At 37.1% G+C, this 26,203-nt stretch overlaps 1 protein-coding gene across 1 annotated transcript; it reads right to left on the bottom strand.

Annotated features, from left to right (window-relative positions):
• Window positions 1-14,401: 14,401 nt before the first annotated feature.
• LOC127101313 (cytochrome P450 CYP82D47) lies at window positions 14,402-21,765 on the bottom strand. Its single transcript, XM_051038687.1, has 2 exons — window positions 20,642-21,765; window positions 14,402-15,204 (listed from the first exon to the last, which is right to left on the bottom strand). Exons 1-2 carry the CDS (start codon window positions 21,557-21,559, stop codon window positions 14,575-14,577), a joined length of 1,548 nt encoding a protein of 515 aa, XP_050894644.1. The 5' UTR covers window positions 21,560-21,765; the 3' UTR covers window positions 14,402-14,574.
• Between the last annotated feature and the right edge of the window lie 4,438 nt (window positions 21,766-26,203).

Genomic DNA, 26,203 nt, shown 5'->3' on the forward strand with positions numbered 1-26,203 from the left:
TATAGGGAATACTTCTAGGCCTTTTGTGACAAATTTCACCATGCCTCTGCCTGGTAGGGAACAACCATTTGGAATTCCAACTTCGGTAATGGAAAATTTACACAATTCGTCGGTATTATATTCTAATTCTATGGCCAATATGTCTTTACCAGTACAAGGGTCAGGATATGGCGAAAACATGAGTAGACTAAACCAACAACCACTTTACATGCCGGCAATAACAAATAATTCTGCGCAAGTAATTAGACAACAAATGGACGAGAGTAATCATGATATGATCCAAATGTTGACACAACAAATGGGGGCGGTGTTTAATCCTCTAATACAAAACACCACCCAAACAAACCAATTGTTGCCAGCGCAAATGACGCGCATTGCTGACTTTTTTGGGGTCCCTCAAACTCGACATAGAGAACAAGTGGTTCAGAACCCAGTGGTGGCGGTCCAAGAAGAGCCTACAATAAATCAAATACCGTTAGATAATCCCCAGGCAAACGTCAGAAACCAAGAGGAAGTAGTCGAACAGCCTCGTGTCGAAATTCCTGTTCCACAAGAGCCTAGAAGGATAGTAATCCAGAGAGGCCAAGACGCTGATGCTGTGTTGCAACAGCGAATCCGGTATAATAACTTGCCTGCCGAAAACAACTTAGCGGCCATGGTCGAAACGATAATGGCACAAAATGGGGTAAACGTAGGATTACAAAGGCCCAGTTACGCTTCCCCACTGTTGGAATATATTCTGCAAGAAGAATTGCCCCCAAGATGGAAAGTTCCTAAGTTCACCAAATTCTCAGGGGATACTAGTGAATCCACCATAGAACATGTAGCACGTTATCTGATCGAAGCAGGAGAGATAGCCTGTAATGAAAATTTGAAAATAAAATACTTTCCTAGTTCCTTGACGAAAAACGCGTTTACGTGGTTTACATCCTTGCCTGCAAACTCAGTGTATACGTGGACCTAATTAGAGAGGTTATTCCATGAACAATTTTACATGGGACAAACCAAAATAAGTCTGAAGGAATTAGCCAGTGTTAAGAGAAAATACTCAGAACCAATAGATGATTATTTAAATAGGTTCAGGTTGCTAAAGGCTAGGTGTTTCACTCGGGTTCAAGAACATGAGTTAGTCGAAATGGCCGCAGGGGGTCTAGATTATTCTATAAGAAAGAAACTAGACACTCAGTATTTAAGGGATATGGCGCAATTAGCAGATAGGGTGAGACAAGTCGAAAGGTTAAGGGACGAAAAATTTAGAGCAAATAAGAATAAAAAAGAAAGGGTGGCCTATGTAGGGGTATGTCAAGATGATGAATACGATGAAAACGAACCAAGTAACTTCGACGAACAAGAGATTGACTTAGCAGAACTGAAGCAAGGCCCACCATATTCGTGTAAAGTACTAACCCCGTCGAACGGAAATCCAGTCGAAACCAGTGATAAGTTTCCTAAAAGAACTTATACGTTCGACATCACCAAATGTGACAAGATTTTTGACTTATTGGTTAAAGATGGTCAATTAATAAAACCACCAGGCGCTAGAGAACCGCCTGTGGAACAACAGAAAAAGAGAGGTTTTTGTAAATACCATAACTTTCTGGGCCATAAAACGTCTCGGTGTTTCCTTTTCAGGGATCTCGTTCAAAATGCTATCCGTGACGGAAGGCTGAAGTTTGGTGATAAGCCAAAACAACATATGAGGATTGATTCGAATCCCATGCAGCCAGTCGAAGCCCATTATGTTGAACCATCCATTGTGAATATGGTGGAGGTCGAAGTTGCTCCTGACGACAATTTTGAAATGGTGGAAGCTGCTGAAGGTTTCGACACTAATATCAACATGGTTGAGATTGCTGATGATCTTACAAACCAGAACAAAATTGAAGTTACTGAAGGCTTTGACGACCAGAAAAAGATGGAAACTACTGAAGGTTTCGACAAAAAAGACAATGACAATATTGCTGAAGATGTTGTAGATCGACAAGGAGCAAATTGGGATTGCTTGGGACAGCCAAGTGGGAAGTACGATTATCTCGCGAAATACACTGCGCCTGCAAGTTATCGTATTGACATCAACGCAATCCAGCCAACCGAGTGGGGGGATTTACCTTTGAGAAACAATGAAAAAACAACTGAGACAACTGACAATCTCCCTATCATCAAAAAGAAGGTTACTGAAGACCTCACTATTGAAAACAAGGCTACTGAAGGCCTTGATCCTGACCAAATGAGGGTAGGTGATGTCGCAAACTGCGTCAACATTATGGGACCTTTCAATAAAGAGGTCACAGGAATCAAAGCAGAAGCTGTGGACGGTCCTATGAAGCCTATGACTGGTGGAATCCTACGTAGGGTAATGGAGGACCCCAGAAGAAATTCGAACAAATGTTGCTGCAAATAGGGTCCCAGGAACATATCTTGGTGTTGCTGCACAGAAAAGGAGTTTGACCAGATACAAAGAAATGGTGAATTCGAAGAAGAAAGACTTATTAAAAAAATGAACAAATTAAGCATTGTTGACTGACGGAATGTTGGGGTGAATATGGTGGAAGTATCTTAGAGAAACCAGGCAGAAGTGGATGAACATCGCCGTCGAAAGGAGTACCAAAGGCTGGCATATCCTAAAGAAGAGGAAAATCTAGTGGAATTCATCAAGAGGTGTCAAAAGATGAGGACCGAAGTGATGTTATGCCCACGTTGCAGTGCAATCTTCGACAGGAAGGCAACAACCAATTTGGAAGTAGTGAATAAAGCCAAGAGAAAAGAAAATTGGGGGACAACAGGATATGACCCAAGAAAAAGTGATCATCACCAATAGAGGCGTGGAGAAAGACACCATAGCACTTACAAACCATCCAACAAAGCAACGGATGACAAATGGGTTCAACCCATTAGAGATGCTCAAGGACAGAAAAAATGGAGAAATTTTGAAGTTCAGAGAGGCACTTCGATGGAAGATAAGAAGGAGGTGGAGAAGCACAAGCCAAGACCATATCCTTCAGAAAACTACAAAGGGAAAAATCCTATGTCAAGATCCCAATGGAGAAGATTCCAGAGGCAGAAGAGGGCAGAAAAAGAAGCTGCAGAAAAAAGCGTGATTGGAAAAGATGCTGACAGCAAGGATAAAGCAGAATCCAGTGACAATGCTCAGATAGTAAACAGAGAGGAGACCTCCCACCAGATCAATCCTGGCAGCGTGGTCGAACCAGTGTTGTCCAAAGAGAAGGTGCAAGAAGACGACGAAATAACTGACAACTTCGAATCTGACTCAGAAGCGTCCTTTAATGTGATCTGCAATGTGGTTTCTGTCCTCCCTAAAGATTATGATAGAATCATGGAGGTCGAAAACGAGGAAGATGGGATGGAAGAGGAAACAATGGTACATAGGCCTGTTTGCTACTACGTCATGAACAATGGTTGCGTCGAAGAACAGAATGCTTTCTTCGAAAGGCCAGATGATTCCATGAAGGCACATTTAAAGCCTTTGTTCATAAAAGGAAAGGTTGAGAATGTTGGTGTAAACAAGATACTGGTAGATGGCGTAGCAGCAGTAAATTTGATGCCCTATTTCATGCTAAGGAAGATTGGGAAGGATGATTCAGATGCAAAACCTCACAACATGGTGTTGTCGAACTACGAAGGAAAAGTAGGAACCACTATGGGCGTTATCCAGGTGGATTTGACTGTTGGAACCATAACAAGGCCAACAATTTTCATGGTCATTGCTTCAAGGGTGAATTATAACTTACTACTTAGAAGGGAGTGGATTCATGGTGTAGGAGTCGTATCTTCTTCAATGCATCAACGAATAGCCATCTGGAGACCAGACGGGATTGTCGAAAACATTGAAGCTGATCAAAGTTATTTCATGACGGAAGTGAACAATGTCAACAGTCGAAGTTTCGACAAGAACCTGGCTCACATACCTCCGTGCAGCCCAGTCGAGTTCGACCTAAAAGCAACAGACAACGCCTACTGCTCCATCTACCTTCATCCTACACATGGTTTTCAGTGGGACAAAGAGGTAATTGGCGAATCAAACTACATGTGGGGAACTACTCATATAGCGCCAACAGGATGGGGAAGCGAATCTGATGATGATGAGTAAAGAATCAGCGCTCGAAATAATTACGGCTTACATAGCCGAAAACAAACTCAAAGAGGCCCTTGAGGCCGAAGTAAAATATATGGATGTCGAAGCCAACAAAGAAAATTCCAACGAACAATGTCCCCAAAGAGACGTTGCAGAAGATTATGATAACAACCAGATGGGCGAATGGCAACACCAAAAGCTTGACGCCATTTATGATGACGAACTTCCGGGGTTCGAAAAAGATCCAGTGTCAACTAATGTGAAGATGGTGGCACAGGATCCATTAGAAGAAATAAATCTAGGACTGGGGGCAGAAAATAGACCAACCTACATAAGCGCAAAGATGGACCCCCAGTTCAAAGTCGAAATAGTCCAGTTGCTGAAAGAGTTCAAAGACTGCTTCGCATGGGATTACGACGAGATGCCTGGTTTAGATAGAAGTTTGGTCGAATTACTACTACCAATAATGGAAGGAAAGAAGCCAGTAAAGCAGACTCCAAGACGCTTCGCACCAGAGATTTTGTCGAAAATAAAAGAAGAGGTCGAAAGACTTCTAAAATGCAAATTCATCCGCACAACCAGGTATGTCGAATGGATTGCAAATATAGTTCCTGTAATTAAGAAAAATGGCAAACTTAGGGTATGCATTGATTTTCGAGACTTAAATTCAGCTATCCCAAAGGATGAATATCCTATGCCAGTGGCAAAAATGCTTATAGATTCTGCAGCAGGCCACGAGTATTTAAGTATGCTAGATGGATACTCTGGCTATAATCAAATTTTTATTGCTGAAGAAGATGTTCCTAAAATAGCTTTCCGTTGTCCTGGAGCAATAGGAACGTACGAATGGGTAGTAATGCCATTTGGTTTAAAAAATGCTGAGGCAACTTACCAACGGGCTATGAATTCCATTTTTCATGACTTTATTGAAACTTTCATGCAAGTGTACATTGATGATATTGTGATCAAGTCTGTTTCAGGGAAAAGTCATATAGACCATCTTCGACAATCCTTTGAAAGGATGAGGAAGTTTGGTTTAAAAATGAACCCCCTTAAGTGTGCTTTTGGTGTGCAGGCGGGTGATTTCTTAGGTTTTGTGGTCCACAAGAAGGGGATCAAAATAAATGAAAACAAAGCCAAAGCCATAATGGGGGCGAAAGCGCCATCAACGAAAAAGGGGCTGCAGTCTCTGCTGGGGAAAATCAACTTTCTCAGAAGGTTTATCTCCAACCTTAGTGGAAAAACGCAAGCCTTCTCTCCTCTACTTCGACTAAAAAAGGAAGACTTTGCATGGGGGCAAGAACAACACGCTGCCTTTGACAAAATCAAGGAATACCTGGCTAGCTCTCCAATTCTAATATCTCCTTGTAGAAAAAGAAGTATGAGATTGTACATTTCGGCATCAGACAAAACATTAGGAAGTATGTTGTGCCAAGAAGATGAGAATGGCGTCGAAAGGGCCATCTATTATCTCAGTAGAGTCCTAAATGATGCTGAAACTAGATATAGTATTATAGAAAAACTATGTCTATGTGTATATTTCTCTTGTATGAAATTAAAGCATTATATAAAGCCTGTTGATGTGTACATTTCTTCTCATTTCGACATAATAAAATATATGTTATCTAAATCTATTTTACATAGTCGAATCGGAAAATGGGTTTTAACATTGATAGAATATTCCTTGAAATATTTGCCTTTAAAGGCTGTGAAAGGACAAGTGGTTGCTGATTTTATAGCTGACCACTCTATAGATGAAAATGTAGAGTATGTCGAATTAGAACCATGGAAACTGTATTTCGAAGGTTCCAGTCATAAGAATGGAACTGGTGTTGGGATGTTGATTATTTCTCCTGACAGAATTCCAACAAAATTCAAGTACAAAGTTGAAAGTCTGTGTTCAAATAATGAAGCAGAATATGAAGCTTTGATTGCTGGACTTGAAATATTGTTGAAATTGGGGGCAACAAGAGTCGAAATAATGGGTGACTCTGAACTGGTGATAAAGCAGTTGACTAAAGAATATAAATGTGTGAAAGAAAATTTAGTCATGTACTTTGTAATAGCCAATAGACTTCTCAAGGAATTCGACAATGTGGCCTTTAGGCACATTCCCAGGGTGGAGAATCAAGAGGCAAATGACCTTGCTCAACTTGCGTCTGGATACAAAGTGTCGAAGGAAAAGTTAGAAAAGGCTATTGAAGTCAGAGGAAGAGTCATATCTACTAAATTGTCCCCATCAGATTTGGAGTCAATAAGATTAGGATATGGTGACGAAGAAAATTTTGAGATATTCAATATAGATGATCCAGGAATTGAAGACTGGAGAAAGCCCATCAAGGATTATCTACGAGATCCAAATCAGAAAGCCGAAAGAAAGGTAAAATACAGAGCTTTAAGTTACGTACTTTTTGGAAACGAATTGTTCAAAAAGACTGTAGAAGGAGTCTTGTTGAAATGCTTAGGTGAAGATGAAGCTTACATAGCTTTGTCGAATGTGCACAGTGGAGCGTGTGGCACACACCAAGCAGGTCATAAAATGAAATGGTTATTATTTCGACAAGGAATGTATTGGCCAACAATGCTGAAGGACTGTGTCGAATTTGCAAAAGGGTGCTAGGAATGTCAAGTACATGCAGGCATACCACATGTTCCTGCAAGTGAGTTGCATTCAATTATAAAGCCTTGGCCATTTAGAGGTTGGGCTTTAGACTTGATTGGTGAAATTCGACCAGCCTCTTCAAAAGGGCAAAAGTACATTTTGGTTGGAATAGACTATTTTACTAAGTGGATTGAAGCCATACCATTGGTAAATGTGGATCAAGAAGCAGTTATAGATTTTATCCAAAAGCACATAGTTTATAGATTTGGGATACCAGAAACAATAACAATAGATCAAGGATATGTGTTCACTGGTAAAAATATGCAGAAATTTGCACAAGAAACAGGATTTAAACTCCTTACTTCGACACCTTACTATGCTCAAGCCAATGGACAAGTTGAAGCAGCCAACAAGGTAGTGATAAATTTGATTAAAAAGCATGTGGGGAGAAAACCTAAAAACTGGTATAAAACTTTAGATCAAGTTTTGTGGGCTTGTCGAACATCTCCAAAAGAAGCAACGAATTTGACTCCATTTAAGTTGACCTATGGACATGATGCAGTTTTACCAGTCGAAATATATTTGCAATCAGTTAGAGTTCAGAGGCATCATGAAATCCCATCAGATATATATTGGAGTATGATGATGGACGAATTAGTTGATCTAGACGAAGAAAGGTTGCGTGCGCTGGATCTAATAAAAAGACAAAAAGAAAGAGTCGAAAAGTTTTACAATAAGAAAGTAAAATTCAAGACCTTTTTAATTGGTGATCTTGTTTGGAAAGTAATCATTCCTATGGATCGAAAAGATAGATGAATGGGAAAATGGTCTCCTAAGTGGGAAGGACCTTTCCAGATTTTGAAAAGCTTTTCAAATGGTGCGTATGAGATTGAAGAGATAGGAAAAGATGAGAGAATCTTAAAGATAAATGGCAAGTATTTGAAAAAATATAAGCCAATATTGCAAGAAGTAAAAATAGCAGTAGAATAATTGTGAAAATAATTGTGATAGCTTTGCCAAACAAAAATGGCACCAAAGTTATTACAAAGAAAGCCTCAAAGGGCTGAGAATTGTTAAACTAATTCGACTACAATTTGATACTAGCAAAAGCTTCCTTCAATGTGGCAAATTTCTTTTTCTGAAACTGGAGTCGATGATCACAAAGACTTTTGTGGGTAGAGAGAGTCTCAATCTCTTGACTAAGTTGCTGAGCCCTTTCTGCATGTCGAATACCCACCTTCAGTTCGTCGTCAATCTCATTTTGATTAGGTTGCTGTATGGATGCTCTGCGCTTTTTCTCTTGGGAGATTTTTTCTTGAAGAACAGCTATTTATTTCTCCCATTTCTGGATATTATCATCACAAGCAGCAACTTCTTTGATATAAGTTTCAGAAAGCTGCTGCAGCTTTGAAACTTCGTCAGTCGAAGTAGCAACAACATCCCATTCAACAATTTGAGTCTCGGATTTTGTGGAGATTTGCTGGGAGAGATCTCTTTGACGATGAAGGTCTGCAGTCACCAAGTCAATGAGGGTCATCAGCTCCATCACAAAATTGCCAACCTCAGCAGAAGTTTCCAAGACGTTGATTTGTTTCAAAATCTTCTTAAGTTCAATATGAGCAAGGGCGTTTTCTTCTAAAACTTTGAACAAATCAACATCAAGGATTTTCGTCTTAATCTTGGTCAAGATGTTGTCAAGAGATTGCACTTCAGAAGTGGCCCCAGAGGTAGTCGAACTGTTTTGCGAAGAATCTTGAAAATCGTGACGAGCACTAAGCATGGCCTTCAGATATTCTAAGGGTCCCTGCACCTTGAGACTCTCAAGCTCTTCGCGAGAGAAACCAGTCGAACCAGTTGATATGGCACTTCCTTTGGTCTGGTCAGGAGCGGGTTGAGTGCTTCGCCCTAAAGTTTGCCCAGCATCTGGTTGTTTCGACTGGTCATCCTTATCTTTAGCAGTTTCTTCTTCATGGTCATCTTCGACCCCAGTTTCCATGTCAGTGTCATCGCCTTTATTTGCAGCATTTAATCCTGGATGAGGAGGAAAATCGTCTTCAAAAGCTTCACTCATTGTAGCATCGAATTCTGCTACAGTCTGTCTGTCATGATCATTTTTGGGGATATCTTCTTCGTGGACTGTCTCTTCCAGAGTTTTCTCAGGTTCAGGATTAATTTTTGTCTGCGCCATCTCCATTGTTGATCCTTTTGTCGAATCCTTCGGAGAAGTGGACGTCGAGCTGACAGTTTTGAAAGAAGAACCACTATCAGGTTTTGGTTGGTTTTTATCTATAGGTTTTCCTTCGACAGCCAATTGTTTCTGAAAATGATTCTAAGTTAGAAGAAAGAAATGCAATGAAGATGAACATAGATAGTCGAAATAAGGATTTACCCCAGGAATCTCAGTATTAAAACTAGATTTCCCACTCTCTGTATCCTTCGACTGAAGTTTGGCAGTTGGAGTACTTGAAGAATCTTTTTTAGATGACTTAACAAGGGATCTTTGGGAAGAGACCCTCTTGTTTTTTGTCTTCTTCTGAGGAGGGGGGTTTGGCTCTGGAGATTCATCACCAGATTCTTCATTAGGAGCTTTCTCCTCTTCTTTCTTTCTTTTTTGGACTGGTGGGGGCTTTCGACTTACCTAGTCATGCAAACCAAAGCCGGTTAATTTCTTAAAAGGAAAAAGAATAAATAAAAAGGGTGAGGTGTATACCTTTGTCGAAGGTTTCTTAGCAGCACCTGGTGACGCTTCGACGAAAGTTTTCTTGGTAGGGATCTTTACGGCTAAGGAAAGAAAGGAAAATCAGAAACAAATATAAAAAATACATGATAATACAGTTAGAATAACAAAAGAAAAATCGTGTTTTCTGTTAACACCTTCAAGAATGGGACTTTCCACGCGAACGTGTTCTATTCCAATATGAAGGTGTCCTTGGTAATCGTCCAGATGATACTTAGTCGGAACCACACGCTCAACAGGTTTTTTGTAATGTTGACGAAGAATTTTCATATAGTTCCCACAAACGAACCAATCTGGAAATGGAGGGCTTAATGCCACGCCAAACTCAGCAGTTGGTAGAGGAGGAAATTTTGGTGGATGACAGCTGAAAGCCAGGTCATAGCGCGCTTCTGGTCGAACATGTGAAGGCAATGACAATTTTTCAAACCTCTCCGTCAATTTATGTTTTAATTATACTGCTGCTTCGCTTATGGTTCGACTAAGATCATCAGGTCTATACACAGTTTCAAAATATTTTTGAAATTTTTGTATTTCTTTAATGTGTCTTTGAATACCTTTTTTGGTTCGATCCTGCACGAAAGCAAAAGCATTTGTTAAATGTATGGTGAAGGATGTTACGTCAAAAAATATGGTAGAATAATAATCCTTCCACCACTCATCAAACTCAGGAGTACAGAGAAAAGATGGTCGAAAGATCATTGGTCGAATATCAAGAGAATCATCAGTTAGCTTCTTCGACAGCTCTTTGCCCTTATCTTCATTATGAAGGGAGTTGTAAAAAATGATAGATCCTTTCTTTGGGAAGATGGGTCGAGGTTTTATTTGGACCAAGCCAAACTGTCTGGGAACGAGATTGGGTTGGTAGACTATCAAAGCTATTTGGGTTTTGGTTACGTTATGATGGAAAAAAAAGAGCCTGGGGGTTAAAAATGATTCCCAAACATCCAAGAATATGTTCTCATCCTTCTGCATTTCCAAGGGCAGTTGTTGGGTAAACCATTCAGGTCTAATTTTTCTACTAGCAAAGGGTGCCATGGTCGAAGTAAAATGATACCTTTTGGAAAACATCATGACATAGCCGTTGAAAGCTTGTCGAAGGCTAATTCCTTCATCAGTTGGCGTTAGTTGCACCAACCTAGGCCATTCGACAGTCCTGTCCTTCACTTTTTCTTCGTTCACTTCATGTTTTACAGGAAAAGAAGCTTCAAAGGTGGCATTGAGCCATAATTGTAAAAGCCAGAAAGGTCCTGACAAGTTGATTTTACATCTGTCTTTGATGGTTTTCAAAAAATTTACACTCTCACTCAAGGATTCGTAAAGATTCGCCAAAATCATTTCACTTAAGCATAGTTTGGTTCCTGCGTGAAGCTGATTGGCCATAGTGATGAATCTTTTGGCAACTTGGAGGGAACGGGAGCAAAACACATATTTTGTTAGCCATATAGTCAAAAAGGATATATGTTCGACATCCGAGACTTCTGTGGTATCCTTGTCATGATAATGAGACATGAATAAAGAGTATGGAGAAAAGCTAGTGTCGAAAGCTATAGAATCTTCATTTAGGTTGGTGGGGTCGAAATCTATCCCATTGGGGCGAAGGCCAACGATGGCTGCTGCGTCGAAGAGAGTGGGTGTGACCATCCCACAAGGAAGGTGAAAAGTATTATAGGTATTGTCCCAAAAATAGAGGGAAACTAAAAGCATATTGGGGCAAATGTTGGGTCCTACTCTCGACAATTGAATGAGGTCGAAAATGCCTATTTCCTTCCAGAAATCTCCTTTAATCTTTTCAACCTTATCTAGCCAGGATAAATAGTCTGAAGGGTCTTTCGACCATGGACAAGTTCTAAAGATCCTAGCATGATTCAAATAAGTTAAATTCAACTATCCATCATCAGTCGAACTTTGTGGGTCAATTTGTTCTACAGTTTTCTCTTGAGGTTGAGGTTTTACTCCAGCACCTATGGGTTTGGTATGGAAATAGGTGGGAAAAAATTCTTTCAGACGATCTTTTTTAATATCTGGATTGGGGAGTGGACCTAACATAGCGTGACAAATACCAGAAATAAGAACAGGAATTAATACCTGGGATTTGTAGATACATTCCTTCTCTCTCTCATTGGGAGGTTCATGAACGTATTGTTGGTTTCCAACAATCATTGGTCTATTCAACTCGTGCGCAGGATGAAGAGTTGAATCTTGGGTCTTCTTGGAGTGTTTGATGCTGGAAGATTTTGGAGGAGCCATTGTTGAGAAGAACAAAGAAATTTTTTCCAGGAAAGTTGAAAGTATGAAAATGGGTATGAAGAAGAAAGTTTGAAGCGTAAAAAAGTTTCAGAGAAAATAGGTTGTGAGCATTTATAAGGGAAGATGATAAAAACGTTTGAGTTTTTGATAATAATCGTGGGACACGTGGCTGAATCACAACGGTTGAAAAAGGAAATGATGGTGGTTCGATATTTTGACAGAAGAAGAGGTCTGCAGATGAAAAGACGTCTTCGACAAGTATGGATGATGTTATGATATTTCGATAATTCGACAAGTCTGAGGAGACGTGTCGTTTCGACGTAAAGCGGAAATTCAAATTCGAAAGAGTTATAACGTTCGGCAGGAGACGCGTGGAAGCACCTGGCGAAAGGAAGTCATGCAGAGAGCCAAGTGTCATTGTTTTAGGATTTATTCGTTAATGATAGTTATTTTGTTTGTATATAAATAGGATAGTTGTTATCAGAATGGGTGTGTGAAAACTTGTACAAAATTCCTGCAAAATACTCAAAGTACCCGTGTGAGATAAAATAGTCTTATCTGGAAAATGTACGTGTGAACAAACACCATTTCTTTAAAGTTTTATCTTATAAATTTCAAAGTTCTTTACCAATTTTCCTTTACATTTACTAGTCATTTATCCTTTGCATTTACTTTATGCAATTTATTCTTCGCCATTTATCTTAGTCTTGTTAAGTTTACTTTTACTTAAGCACTTTTAGTCAATACCTTCCGTACATGAAAGACTTAGTAAACCAAATAAAGGATACAAAGGTTGTTCTAAAGAGTTACAAAGTTATTTAAATTTGCACATGTCCTAGGATTTGTATGGTTGATCTTGCAAGTAACCCAATTCGACAAGTTTTGGAAAACCAGAGGTTGTTCGCCAAAATCAATAGCGAACAGTGTCATATCTCGAAAAACGCGATCCTTGGCAAGTCATTCGCGCGCTCGCCGAAAAATAAGTTCGAACTGAGTCGCCACCAAACTTTATTTATTCCATAGAAGGAAATGGAAAAGATCGATAAAACCCTTAAGAGAAAAGAAAATTATCATCGCAACCAAATTCGTGTTAGGGAGTCGATTACGCAAGGGTCGATATTAACACCCCTCACGTATGTTGTACTAAACGGGAAGCTTTTAGTTAAACTTGCGATTGAATGTTAGCGTGATATTGTCAGTTTGCGATCTTCTACTTATTGATCGAGAAAAGGAAAAAGAAAGAAAGAGTTTTTTAGTTTTTTATTATTGTGAAAACAAGATCACTAAACCTAAGTTTTTTATTATTATGCCTAACAAGATTTCAAAATTTTGCTCCTATGTATCTCTTGGTGTGATTGAGAACTCAAGACTACATAGTTCTTTGTATAAAAAGAATTGTTTATTGGTTGCTTTTAAAGAGTAATGCTTTAGACATATCGAGTGGTTAAGCCTTTACTTGTTGCTCGCTCTTAGAGGTTGAAGCATTTGTTTGTTTCACATAGATATGGATAAAGAATACTCGTTTCTGAAAAGGTTTTCAAAGTCGTGCAATGGAGAAAAAATAAGTTTGATGGGCTTGAATATGTTTGAGTGATTGACGAATATTTAAACAGTAGGCTAAGTGCGGACATCAGATGAATATCCGGGAAAGGAGAAGAAAATTACTTCTACCTCAATTCTTTTTCAATCAGATTATTTATGAAATTTGTGTGACGAATCAATTCGTGTTTCTTTAACAGACGGCAAATATTCGAACGGTAGGTTAAGTGCGGCAATCACACGAATACTCAGAGAAAAGAGGAGAAATTACTTCCACCATAATCCTTTTTCGTCCACAAAAGAATTAACTTAATTCGGTTATTTAAAAGTGTTTTGATGCAATTGACAAATGTTCAAATAGTAGGCTAAGTGCGGCCATCACACGAACATTCAAGGAAAGCAGAAGAAAGTTACTTCCATCCAATCCTTTTTCAATCGATTATTTATTACGAAAAACTTTTGAAAATAGACAACTTGACGTTGAATCAAGTGTCTAAAGTTGATTATGAAAATAATTTAAAAATATATTATATTTAAAATAGTATAATTTTTTATTATATTATTATAAATATTATGAAATTTTATTTTAATTTTTATATAAAAAATAATTTTTGTATAAAAACATATAGAGCCGATATTCTAGTAGTGATTTTTTAGTCTATGTTACAATAAAACTTTTCTAGTTCAATTCTAAAAATTCCAAAGTTTGTTTGAGATCAGATAATCCATTTTTACATCTATTCAAATTAATAAAATAAAAAATTTAGGACTAAACTACTTTGTTATAAATACAAATAATTATTATATTACGTATAGAGTTAATACTCTAATAATTTTTGAACACATTTTACAATAAAACTTTCCTAACTCCACCATAAAAATATCGGAGACTTGTTTATGACCGAATAACCCATCTTCATAGCTCTATTCAAGCTAACAAAGTAAATAACTCATGACTAAACTAATTTGTCATAAACACAAATAATTATTATATTACATATTTCTTCTTTAAGAAAAAGGTTTTGAGATGTTTAGGTTGTCCATGTTCCTATATACATCTCTGCCGCTGAAACCTTCGTCATGAGACACTCTCATGCTTATGCCAGCAATTCACTTCCTACAAGCTTCACCTGCCGCCGCTTTCCATTGATGTTTTAATGAGTATAATGCAAAAACATCACATGAAAGAGATGAAATCTCAACTAAACTGACCAACATCTATCATTTGCATCATCTTACAAATTCATTATAAAGAAAAATAGAGAAGAAAGAGCTGATGTGGAAACAACATTTTATTTAGTAATTGCATCACCATCTCAAGTTTATTTATCCTGTAATGGAACTTAGTCTTGAGTATTAATTTTGACTATAAACTTGAGCTGAGAGACGAGGAGTCAGAATGACTTGGAGTGGAGAAGCTTTGACATTGGTGAGTCCACTCTGTTCAGCCATATCAACTTCTCCTCCATCTTGAGTCACTATGTCAAACCCATGCAACAAATAAGCAAGTGCTAATTGCATTAGTTGAAGGCTAAATGAGATTCCGGGACATATTCTTCTACCCGCACCAAATGGAATCAACTCAAAATGCTGTCCTTTAACATCAACATCCTTGTGTGTTGTGAGGAATCTCTCTGGTCGAAACTCCAATGGATTCGAATATAACATAGGATCTCGTTGAAGTTTTGAAATGTTAGTCAATAGACGTGTGCCAGAAGGTATATGATATCCACCCACGATACAATCTTCAATGGACTCGTGAGCTAAATTGAGTGGTGCAGGTGGGTACAAACGTAGTGTTTCCTTGATAATTGCTTGGAGATACTCCAATTTTGTCAAATCTATATCCATTTCCATATTTTTGTCACCAATTTGTGTATCTAATTCATGTACAGCCCTGTTTAGGATTTCTCTGTTGTTGAGAAGTAAAGATAATGCCCAAGTTAATGTTCCTGTTGTAGTGTCTGTACCTGCTAAAATTAATGTCTACAAAAAAAATAGTTAATATAATCTTTCGTTTTAGAAATCTCTTTAAGAGCTTATAAGACGGGTCTTTTAAATATGAGTTATCTCAAATTCTAGTTAAATATGCAATTCTTTGTGTCGAAGTCGAAGTAATGTGTTTATATTTGACTATTTTGAAAGGTGTTTTAGTTTGTGTCGAACAAAGTCTGTATTTGCTATATTTGACAGAAAGTCAAATATAGTGTGTCGAAGTATGCAGTCAAAGGAGTCGACAAAATCGAAATAAATTAATTTAACTTAGTTTTAGTTGAGTTAGTTAATTTGTGATTACTTGGAGTGCAAGTAATCTCGTCTAAAAATAGAGAGGAGTTTCATTTCATTAGTATTCATTTAGTTTTGTAATAGCATTGTGTAGTTTCAGAAGTTACAGTTGTGATTAACACACATTGTAGGAAACACATAGAGTGCAGTTTGCACAGTAATAAATTCATCTTCTTCCTCCATAATTTTTCTTTTCTCTTACTTTCAATTGTCTTGTTTTCTTCTTTCAATTCTCTGTGTAGTGTAGAATCATCTTGTAACCAATGAGTGATTTTTTCACCTGAGTAAAGGGTGAAGAGCAAGAGGCGTGATCAATCAGATAAATTGATTCTTGTTCATCAAGATTGATTCGATTAACTTTAAGATTGGAGTTTTCTCAACATCTAATATCTAGAGCATTGGCTTTGTGATCTTTGGGACACATTGAATCACGATAAATCATATGAATGGACATTTTCTAGCGAATCTTCCAATCTTGAATGGTAAGAATTATGAAAATTGGTGTAAGCAAATGGAGGTTATTTTCTGTTATCTAGATCTTTGGGATCTTGTGAAGAATGAAGTAACACCAATTAGAGAGAATGTTACAGATGAAAAACAGGCTGCACACAAAGATTTGAAGAAGAAGGATTATAATGCTCTCTTTTTAATCCATCAATGCATTGATCCAAAGAACTTTAAGAAATTTGGTGATGTAGATTCAACAAAGGAAGCATGGGACATCCTGAAAAAATCATTTGGAGCCGCTGAGAAAGTGAAGGAGGTGAGGTTACAAACTCACAAAAAATTATATGAATTGCTTCAAATGTAAGACAATGAAAGTGTGACTGATTTCTTCACCAGAGTAACAAAACTGGTGAATCAAATCAAGACGTGTGGAGAAGTGTTGACATCAAAATATGTAGTGTCAAAGATTTTGAGGTCATTGGCTCCAAAGTTCGATCATGTGGTAGTGGCCATAAAAGAATTGAAGGATTTGTCAAATATGACAAAAGAAGAGCTTCAAGGGACGCTTGAATCTCATGAACAAAGAATGACTAAAAGAACTTCAAGCAAGTCTAAGACTAATGTGGCTTTACATGCTCAGTCGATTAAAGAAAGGAAAGAAAATAGAAGATGGAATGGTAACAAGGTCAGAAGAAGTTACAAATATTCGACTAATAGAGGAACCCATAAAGAGGATAGTTCATCAAATCAAAGACAATCTTCTAACCAAGGTAATCACAGATCTGGTGGTGTAGGTAGAGAAAGAGGCGATGGAAGAAAACCTGATAAAATTCATATTCAATCCTATAATTGTCAAAAGTATGATCATTATGCAAGTCAATATCGATGAGACAAGAAAGATCAAGAAAGTGATGCAAAGCTTGCAGAAGACGAAGTGATGCTAATAGTTAGAACAAAAGAAGAAGAAAGATTCAAAGATCAATGGTATCTCGAGTCAGTCTGTTCGTCGCACATGACTAGAAAAAAAGATTGGTTTATCAACATCAACCCCTCGTCGAAGAACAAGGTAAAATTTGCATTCGATAATACCATATCTGCTGAAGGTATTGGCGATGTTCTGATCAGGAGAAAGGATGGTAAACCATCAATAATTTCCAATGTGTTGTACGTACTTGGCATGAAGAGTAATATGCTAACTATAGGTCAGCTGATCGAGAGGAATTACAAAGTATTGATCGAAGATAGATTGATGAGAGTGATCGACTCGAGAAATAGGTTAATCTTGAAGGCTCATATCTCTCAAAATAAAACCTTCAGGGTTGAACTTGATGTGTTGGAACACAAGTGCTTGACGAATTAAGCTAGTAGAGATGAATGGTTATGACATTACACTCTTGGTCACTTGAACTTTAATGACATTAGTAATATGAAGAGGAAGAACATCGTTTTAGGCCTACCATAAATCCATATTCCTTAAGAAGTGTGTGGAGAACATGTTTAAGCAAAGAAACACAAGAATAGTTTCATCAAGGATTCAAAAAGCAAGTCGAAAGCCACTCGAGATAATCTACTCAGACGTGTGTGGTCCTCTCCAGGTAGATTCACTTAAAGGTAACAAATATTTTGTTACATTCATTGATGATTACATCAGAAAGTTGTTGACCTACTTAATCAAGAAGAAAAGTGATGTGATTGACATCTTCACTAAGTTCAAAGTAATGGTCGAAAGACAGAGCAGTCACAAGATTAAGGTTTTGAGGACAAATGAAGGTGGAGAGTACGTGTCACAACATTTCGACACACTATGTACAAAAGATGGAATTTTACATGAGGTGGTTCCCCCATATACTCCTCAACAAAATGGTATTGCTGAAAGAGAGAACATAACCATTATGAATATGGTGAGAAGTATGGTAAAAGGAAAGCATCTCCCAAATGAGCTATGGGGTGAGGTTGTATCGTCTACAACATAGATACTAAATGGATGCCCGATAAAAAGTCTTAAAGGTATCACACCAGAAGAATGTTTGTCTGGTGTTAAACCTAGTTTATGCAATTTTAAGGTGTTTGGATCCATAACACATAGGCATGTTCCAAATCAGCTGAGAAGAAAGTTGGATGATAAGTCGAGTCAGATGATCCTAGTGGGATATCATTCGACTGGTGGATACAAAATGTTCAACCCACTAAACAAGATAGTCATGATCAGTAGGGATGTGATCTTATATGAGCTTAAGGAGTTAGATTGGACAAAAGACATCAAGAAGGATTCAGTGAGAATCCAATGCACGAACTAGCTAGTGAAGTTGTTAGAGATGTTCGGCAAGGTGTTAGAAAAGTTCGACAAGAAACCTTTGAAGGTCAAGCTAGCACAAACAAACCTCAGAGAACCAGAAACATGCCTGCAAGACTTCAGAAATGTGTAATCACATTAGACAATGTGGTCGACGATGAAGGTGAGTTACTACACTTTTCATTCTATGCATATACTGAGCCAGTCAATGCAGTTGAAACATTGAAAGACTTAAGATGGATGAATGCTATGGTGGCTGAGATAAAATCCATAGAAGACAATGATACTTGGTCACTAGTCAAATTGCCAAAAGGGAAGAAGGAAATTCATCTAAATGGGTATAAGAAGTCAAGCTGAATCCAAAAGGTGAAGAGATTTGATACAAGGCAAGACTTGTAGAAAATGGGTTTCTTCAAAAATAAGGAATAGATTATGATGAAATATTTGCATCCATATCTAGAATCGAAATAATCAGGTTGGTTGTTAGTCTAGCTAATATACAAACTGGTTGATATGTCAGATGAACGTGAAATGTGCATTCCCGAATGACCCTTTGGACGAAGAGGTGTATGGACACATCCAGTTGGGTTTGTGAAACAGAACCAAGAAAGGAAAATATACAGGCTTTTCATAAAGCCCTGTATGGACTAAAATAAGCTCCATGAGTTTGGAACAAGAAAATAGATGGATTTCTAAGAGAGAGAGAGAAAGTTTGAGAGGTGCACGACAGAGCATGATGTGTATGTCGGGAGAAGTAGGAATAAGTTACTTATACTGTGTATCTATTTTGACGACCTGTTGATAAAAGAAAGTTGCAAAAAGGAGATCGAAGACTTCAAACATGACTTAAGCAAGGAGTTTGAAATGTAAGACTTGAGAAATCTCTCATACTTCTTTGGTATCGAATTCTACGAGAGTAGTAGGGGCTTGATGATGCACCAAAGAAGATATGTAGGTGAAATACTCAAGAGATTTGAGATGAAAGATTCCAAGCAAACTTCGACTCCAACTGAGCCCAGATTGCAACTCATAAAAGAGTCGACTGAATATGATGTTGATCCAATGTAGTACAGAAGACTCAATGGATCACTTCAATACCTTTGTGACACAAGACCTGATTTAGCCTATTGTGTATGCATGGTCAGCAGATTCATGCAGAAGTAAAAGGTATCTCACTTTGTAGCCACCAAGAGGATACCAAGGTATCTCAAAGGAACATTCGACTATGGTATTTCGTTTCCTTCAGTCGATGAAGGAAAAGAATGCAAACTTGTGGGCTACACTGACTCTAGTTGGTGTGGGGATGCTGAAGATAGAAAATTGACAACATAATATGTGTTCATGTTAGGTGGTGCGCCAGTCGCATGGAGTTCGAGAAAGGAATAGGTGGTAGTTTTATCATCATGTGAGGTTGAATGTATAGCATCTTCGCTTTGTGCATGCCAAACAACATGGATGATGAATTTGGTAGAATAAATTACAAGGAAGAATCTTGGAGCACTGACCATGAAGATCGACTACATGTCGGCTATCAATGTGTAAAAGAATCTGATATCACACAGAAGAAGCAAACACATCGAAATGGGGTTCTATTACCTGAAGGAGTAGGTAGTTAATGGAAAGTTAAGCCTAGAGCATTGCAGATCATAGAATCAGATTGCAAATATAATGATGAAGGTTGGGTAGGTCGAACTGTTCAAGAGATTAAGAATAATGATGAATGTTGATAGCTTAGACACACTGAATTAGGGGATGTGTTAAATATATAATTCTTTTGCGTCGAAGTCGAAATAGTGTGTTTGTATTCGACAGGTGTCGAAAAGTGTTGTAGTTTGTATCGAACAGAGTATGCATTTACTATATTTGACAGAAAGTCAAATATAACCTGTTGAAGCATGCAATCGAAGCATGCAGTTGTCGAAGGAGTCAAAATAGATTTACTTAGCTTAGTTTTAGTTGAGTTAGTTATTTTGTGATTATTTGAAGTGCAAGTAATCTCGTCTATAAATAGAGAGGAGCTCTAATTCATTAGTATTCATTCAGTTTTGTAATAGCCTTATGTAGTTTTAGAAATCACAGTTGTGATTAACACACATTGTAGCAAACACTTAGATTGCAGTTTGAATATTAATACATTCATCTTCTTCCTCCCGAATTTATTTTTCTCTCACTTTCAATTATTTTGTTTTTTCAATTTTCCGTGTAGTGTAGAATCATCTTGCAACCAATGAGTGATTGTTTCATCCGAATAAAAAGATGAAGAACAAGATGGATGATTAATCAAAAAGATTATTTTTTTTTCATCAAGATTGATTCCATTGATTTTAAGATTAGAGTTTTCTCAACAATTTTAATATAAATTAAATAAAAATGCATCACGAGAATAAAAGTATATACCAGACATGTTGATTTAACTGTGGTATCGGCATCACGACCGTCAACACCATCTTCATCAACGTTGGAAAGAAGCACATCCATGAAGTCACGTTGACTTCCCGGAACAGTACTTCGTTTGTGTTGATCTAGCCAAGTCGTAGCAAAGTCATCCAAATCTTTGGCCGTTTTCTTCATTTCCTTCTCTCTTCCATCTAAATCCAACCATCTCAAATATGGCAATGCATCGGAGATACCAAATGAACCACTCAGATAAAACAAATCTCTAAGTGCTTTTCTGATCCGTTCATTCTCTTCCTCCTCACCGTCAAAACGTTTCCCTACAACTGTTCTCAACATAACGTTAATCGCTATGTCTCCAAACCATTTCTTCATTTCAGTTTCTTCACAACTTTTCTGCTTCCTTGTTTTTAACCAAAAGTCATAACTCTCTTTCATTGCTGTCTTCACTTCAGATTCCATCACGTGCTTCAGCGTCTCTATTCGTTGGGCGGAGAGAACATGGAGTGTTGCTATCTTGCGCACTGTGCGCCAGTAGGTACCGTAAGGACTGAAACCTATTATGGAAAAGTTATAACCCAGAATTTCAAAGGCTATAGATTTCGGACGGGAAGCAAAGGCTCTGTCGTTTACGGTGAAACACTGCTTTGCCATTTCATAACTGTTTACGATTAGGGTTTTGTGAACACCCAAACGAACGGTGAAGATGGGTCCAAATTTTTCAGCCATTATCCCTAATGAGACGTGAGGTGGTTGGGATCCACCTAAGAGATGAAGATGGCCGATTAAAGGCCATGCGCCGCTCGCTTCCGGTGGTGCTTTTTTAGCTACACGGCTTCTGATCCGTAGCCAAAATATAGTAAAGATAAAGAGTAATATGGTGCAGATCGTAAATGGTGAGATTAGATTATATTTCATCATGTGTTTGGCGTTAGAGATTACTATATGCTTGTAGTAGATTTGATTTCATTTATATCCGGCGGCAGAGAAGATATGGCCACTTGCCTTAATTAATGTATCACAATGATGTATTGCCAATTTGCTATTAAAAATCTTAAATTTAGTGATGATTTCCTCCATCTTCACGATCTTATTTGTCTTTACTCTCGAACTTTTGTAGATCTATTGTCGTGAGGTGTTAACCATTGATATTAAAATATATCTTCACAATCATTGATAACATTGTTAAATTTAAGTGTGAGTGGCGTTGTACTCTATATATTAGTTTAAATATAATATAAGTGAAATGTGTTCAATATATTTTATGGATTTCATTGATGTCTACGCACAACAGTAGATGAAACAAATTGGACAGTTCAGTCCACTTGACCACCTGCTACTTCTGTGAACAATATTCCCCTAGACTTCATTATTTAGAAAGAATGAACTACCTAACATCGACGAATTATACTTTTCTTCGTGCAGAAGGCCCATTCTTCTTAAAGTATATGTTGATCATAGTTTTAAATTGATGATACGATTGTTGGTTGGTGTTGTGATCGTGGTCATTGTATCTGTTGCAATCCGCATTGGAACTGTTGTAGCGTGGATTTTAATTGAAAAAAGATTAAAATACATCGTTCAAAAACATTTATTTTAAAAAAAAAATTATGAAGTAAATTGAATTTTGCATTCTAAATTTTGAATTTTGATGAAAAAACTTAAAGACACCCGAGCGAAATTATGTGATGTGGGTAGAAGGATACGTTATTTCAAATCACACCGTAATTGGGGTTTGATGCAGCCGTGGAGACACCGTAGCACCATAAATCTCAAAACTAATATAAAAAGAATTATTCGATAATTTAGGGTGTCACATCGACAACCATCTAACAAAACTTTCATAAACATCTAACGACATGCAGCGGAAATTAACATAATAACAACTTCAAATTAAACTTCTCAAATAAAGTATTAAACTTCAACATCAAGTTCGACACCAACTTAAAACATAACAAAACATTCCGACCCGAAGTTACAAGATCATAGCACTAAACTACTAAAATACAATAGAGCGATAAATAAACAAAGGTAAGCTCCAAGAAACTATTTTCCACTCACAACAATAAACTTTACTCCTGATTATCTGCAAAATGTCCATGGTGGATAATATAAAGCAAAATGGGTGAGAATAAACTTCAATATAAAACGACGTAAAGAGTGCGTGGATAGATAAACACACAACACATCACACATCCAATATACAAACCACACCATTAATCTCTCACACATTTTCCATCATAATATATACATATGCATGCAATGTTACTCACGACATCGATACTATGCATGTGGTACCAATCAATAATGATTCTTCATATACAAATCAGTTCCTAACATCTGAACCTCGAGTCCCCTTATACGAGCTCCGAACAAATTACTAGTCCTAACATCTGAACTCGTGACTCGCCTCTTCACTACTACATATAACACATCTTACCCCGGTCGTAAAATGACTTTTACATTGGTTACACATGCGAGTTAACGAAGGGTGACATGATAACTTGTCATTTTCTACTCTCTTTTTTAAAACCGAGGTTAGAAAGTAAATGGTCATTGGTTTGATCTCTTGCAGCAACATATTTTTATTTTCTAAATTTTGTTGCGCGCGCTATATCCCTATCTATTTTATTTAAAAACCGAGATAATAAGGTATATTTTTACCTCGATTTTAAGTAATAACTGAGGGGTTAAGTCTTATTTATTGTCATATATAATTTTTTTTAAATCTCATTTTCATTGGCCTATATCATATCATTATATATATAATAAACACATAACATCAAATTTACATCGTTTTAAATCTTATTTTCACTGGTATGTATCATTTTTTACACATAAACCACAAAATATGTGATATAATTGGAATATATCATATCATTTTAAATCTTGTAAACACTGAGTAACAAATTATCATTGTTTTCAAAACCAAATATACAAATTTATATTGTTCTCATCAAGATAGAATGCACACATTTACATATTTGCACATAAAAAATGACAAAACTTCTCTACATATACAAATTAAGATTATAACAACCAAGAAAACTATTGTTGTCGAGATTTAAAGCAAGATAAGAAGGCATCGGCCCAACATGATCAAATGTCATATATATCTTATTTTGAGTATGATGTTTTGTCGTTAAACTCATATAATTAGAACAAAATTTTAATTATGATAAGCTAACAACAACATCAACTTAAGTATATATATATATATATATATATATATATATATATATATATATATATATATATATATATATATATATATATATATATATATATATATATATATATATATATATATACGGATTACGGATTAAACAAATATATATGTTCTATCCTTCAGAAAAATTCATCTCCCTCATTTCTTTCTCTCTCTATCCCTCTTCGCTCTCTCTTCTCCCTAACTCTTTCACTCTTCCTTCTCTCTATACCACTTTCTCCGGTCACCATCTAAACACATCGAGCCACCACCAACTTCCACCTAAACCACTACCTTCATCAGGTTCTTATGAATATGATGAAGGTTCAACCCAGAATCTTTATTAAACATGAACCTTAAGCCTAAAATTAAGAACCCTAATCCTAAACAACATAAACTCTAACAACTTATGAACCTTGGGATGAACCCTAACCCTTATCAAACTTAGACCTACCCAAAAACCTACATATCTTTGCCATGTTCATCATGATAAGTATGAGCATTCATCTTCTTCTTTCAGCTAAACCCCATCCTTACCCAAAACTAACCCAAACCTACCCAAATCACCTCAAAACTTAACCTAGGTAATATATCCTTACATGCTAAACACAAATCCCACCTTGAAACACCGAATCGAACTTAGAACAACAAACCCTAAATTGATTTGGACCCACTCTGTCTAATCCTAAACCTACCCCAAATCCAATACAAACCACATCAATGTAATCTCACATTACTCATTGAAGCTAGCGGGAATATACTCGAACGCATCCCACGCTCGAACATAGAACATAGTCGCCACGAACTTTATTTATTCCCGAAGGAAAGAGAAAATATCGATAAAACCTGGGGAAAGAGATATGTTGGGTAATGAAGTCGGTTATGCAATGGGAAGGTATTAGCACCCCTCACATCCATGGTACTCCATGGGAACCAGTTTGATTTTTCTTGCTCGAATGAGTGTTATTTCTAAAGATTACTCACGAAAGAATGAGGGGAAAAGAAAAAGAATAAATAAAGTGATCGGTGAGGATTGGGGCTCTCATGCCTACGTATCCTTATAGTGCAATAAGGAATTCAGAGCTTTGTAGTTCATAGAACTAATGGTAGGAGGTGAAAAGAAGTGTGATAACAAATATGGTCTAAACCAAATGATAATGTTGTTTGAACTCCAACAAGGGGTGAAATATGAACCCAAGAGTAAAACTTACATTTTATCCAAAAAAGAAGGAATAAAGTGTTTGGTTTGACACCACAAACAACTCTAGGTTCACAAGCAGACACAAGATGGAGCTCAAAGAGATAATGTATTTGGCTCAAAGATTATTGGTATAGCACATGAAGTGAACGAAGGTAGAATATGACTGTATTATGGAATTGAATGGATGATGCCCTAATGCGAAAGAAGGAATAATTAGGATTATGCTCACCAAGGATTTGAATCCTCATGCCTACATATTCTCACTATGCAGTGTGAAAGTCAGAGCATTCGTAGTTCGTAGAACTACGAAAACAAAGGAAGATAAGGAAGTGTTTTCGTAAGCAACTAGGACTAACAAGACAAACAACTTCAAGAATATGATTGCAATGATGAAAAGTGTAACTTGTACCAACAAAATGGTAATATGGGAACCCACAAAGGTAAATGAACTTTGAACCAAAGGGTAAAGGCATATTGGCCGAAAAGGAAGGAACAAAGTGTTTGGTTTGACAACACAAGCGTCTTTTGGTTCATAAGGTTTTGGCCAAACAGGAGGAATAAAATGTTTGGTTTGACAACACAAACATCTTGGTTCACAAGGAAGACTTTGATTAGGTCTCCCTAAAAGTATGTATATGGGGTTCCATAAGAAAGTTTTATTGGGTACAATGAACAATATATCACTGGCTGAGGAATAAATAGTTCGAGGTCAAGGAAGAATAGTATCTTGGATCCATAAAGGAATAAACTCTGAACCAAAGAGTAAGCAGGTGTTTTGGTCAAAAAGAGGGAATAAAATGTTTGGTTTGCCAGCACAAACAAATTTTTATTCACAAGGTTTTTGCCAAAAAGGTAGGAATAAAGTGTTTGGTTTGATAGCACAAACAATCTCTTTGTTCACCAGGCGGACTTTGATTAGCTCCTCAATAAAGGAAGTGCATGGAATCCAAGGAAAAATGATATTCGATCTCAAAAATATGGTATTGATTGAATGGATAAAGAGTGATGGGTTAATAAATAAGGTAGCTCACGAAGAATCTGAATTCTCCTGCCTACGTATTCTCACCGAGTAATGAGAAAGTCAGAGCTTTCGTAGTTTAGCCTACTAAGGCTGACAGCAAGATGATTGAGGCAAAGAAATTGATTGATTGGTAAT

Source organism: Lathyrus oleraceus, chromosome 7 (genome assembly GCF_024323335.1).
Source record: "Lathyrus oleraceus cultivar Zhongwan6 chromosome 7, CAAS_Psat_ZW6_1.0, whole genome shotgun sequence".
Lineage (NCBI taxonomy): Eukaryota > Viridiplantae > Streptophyta > Magnoliopsida > Fabales > Fabaceae > Lathyrus > Lathyrus oleraceus.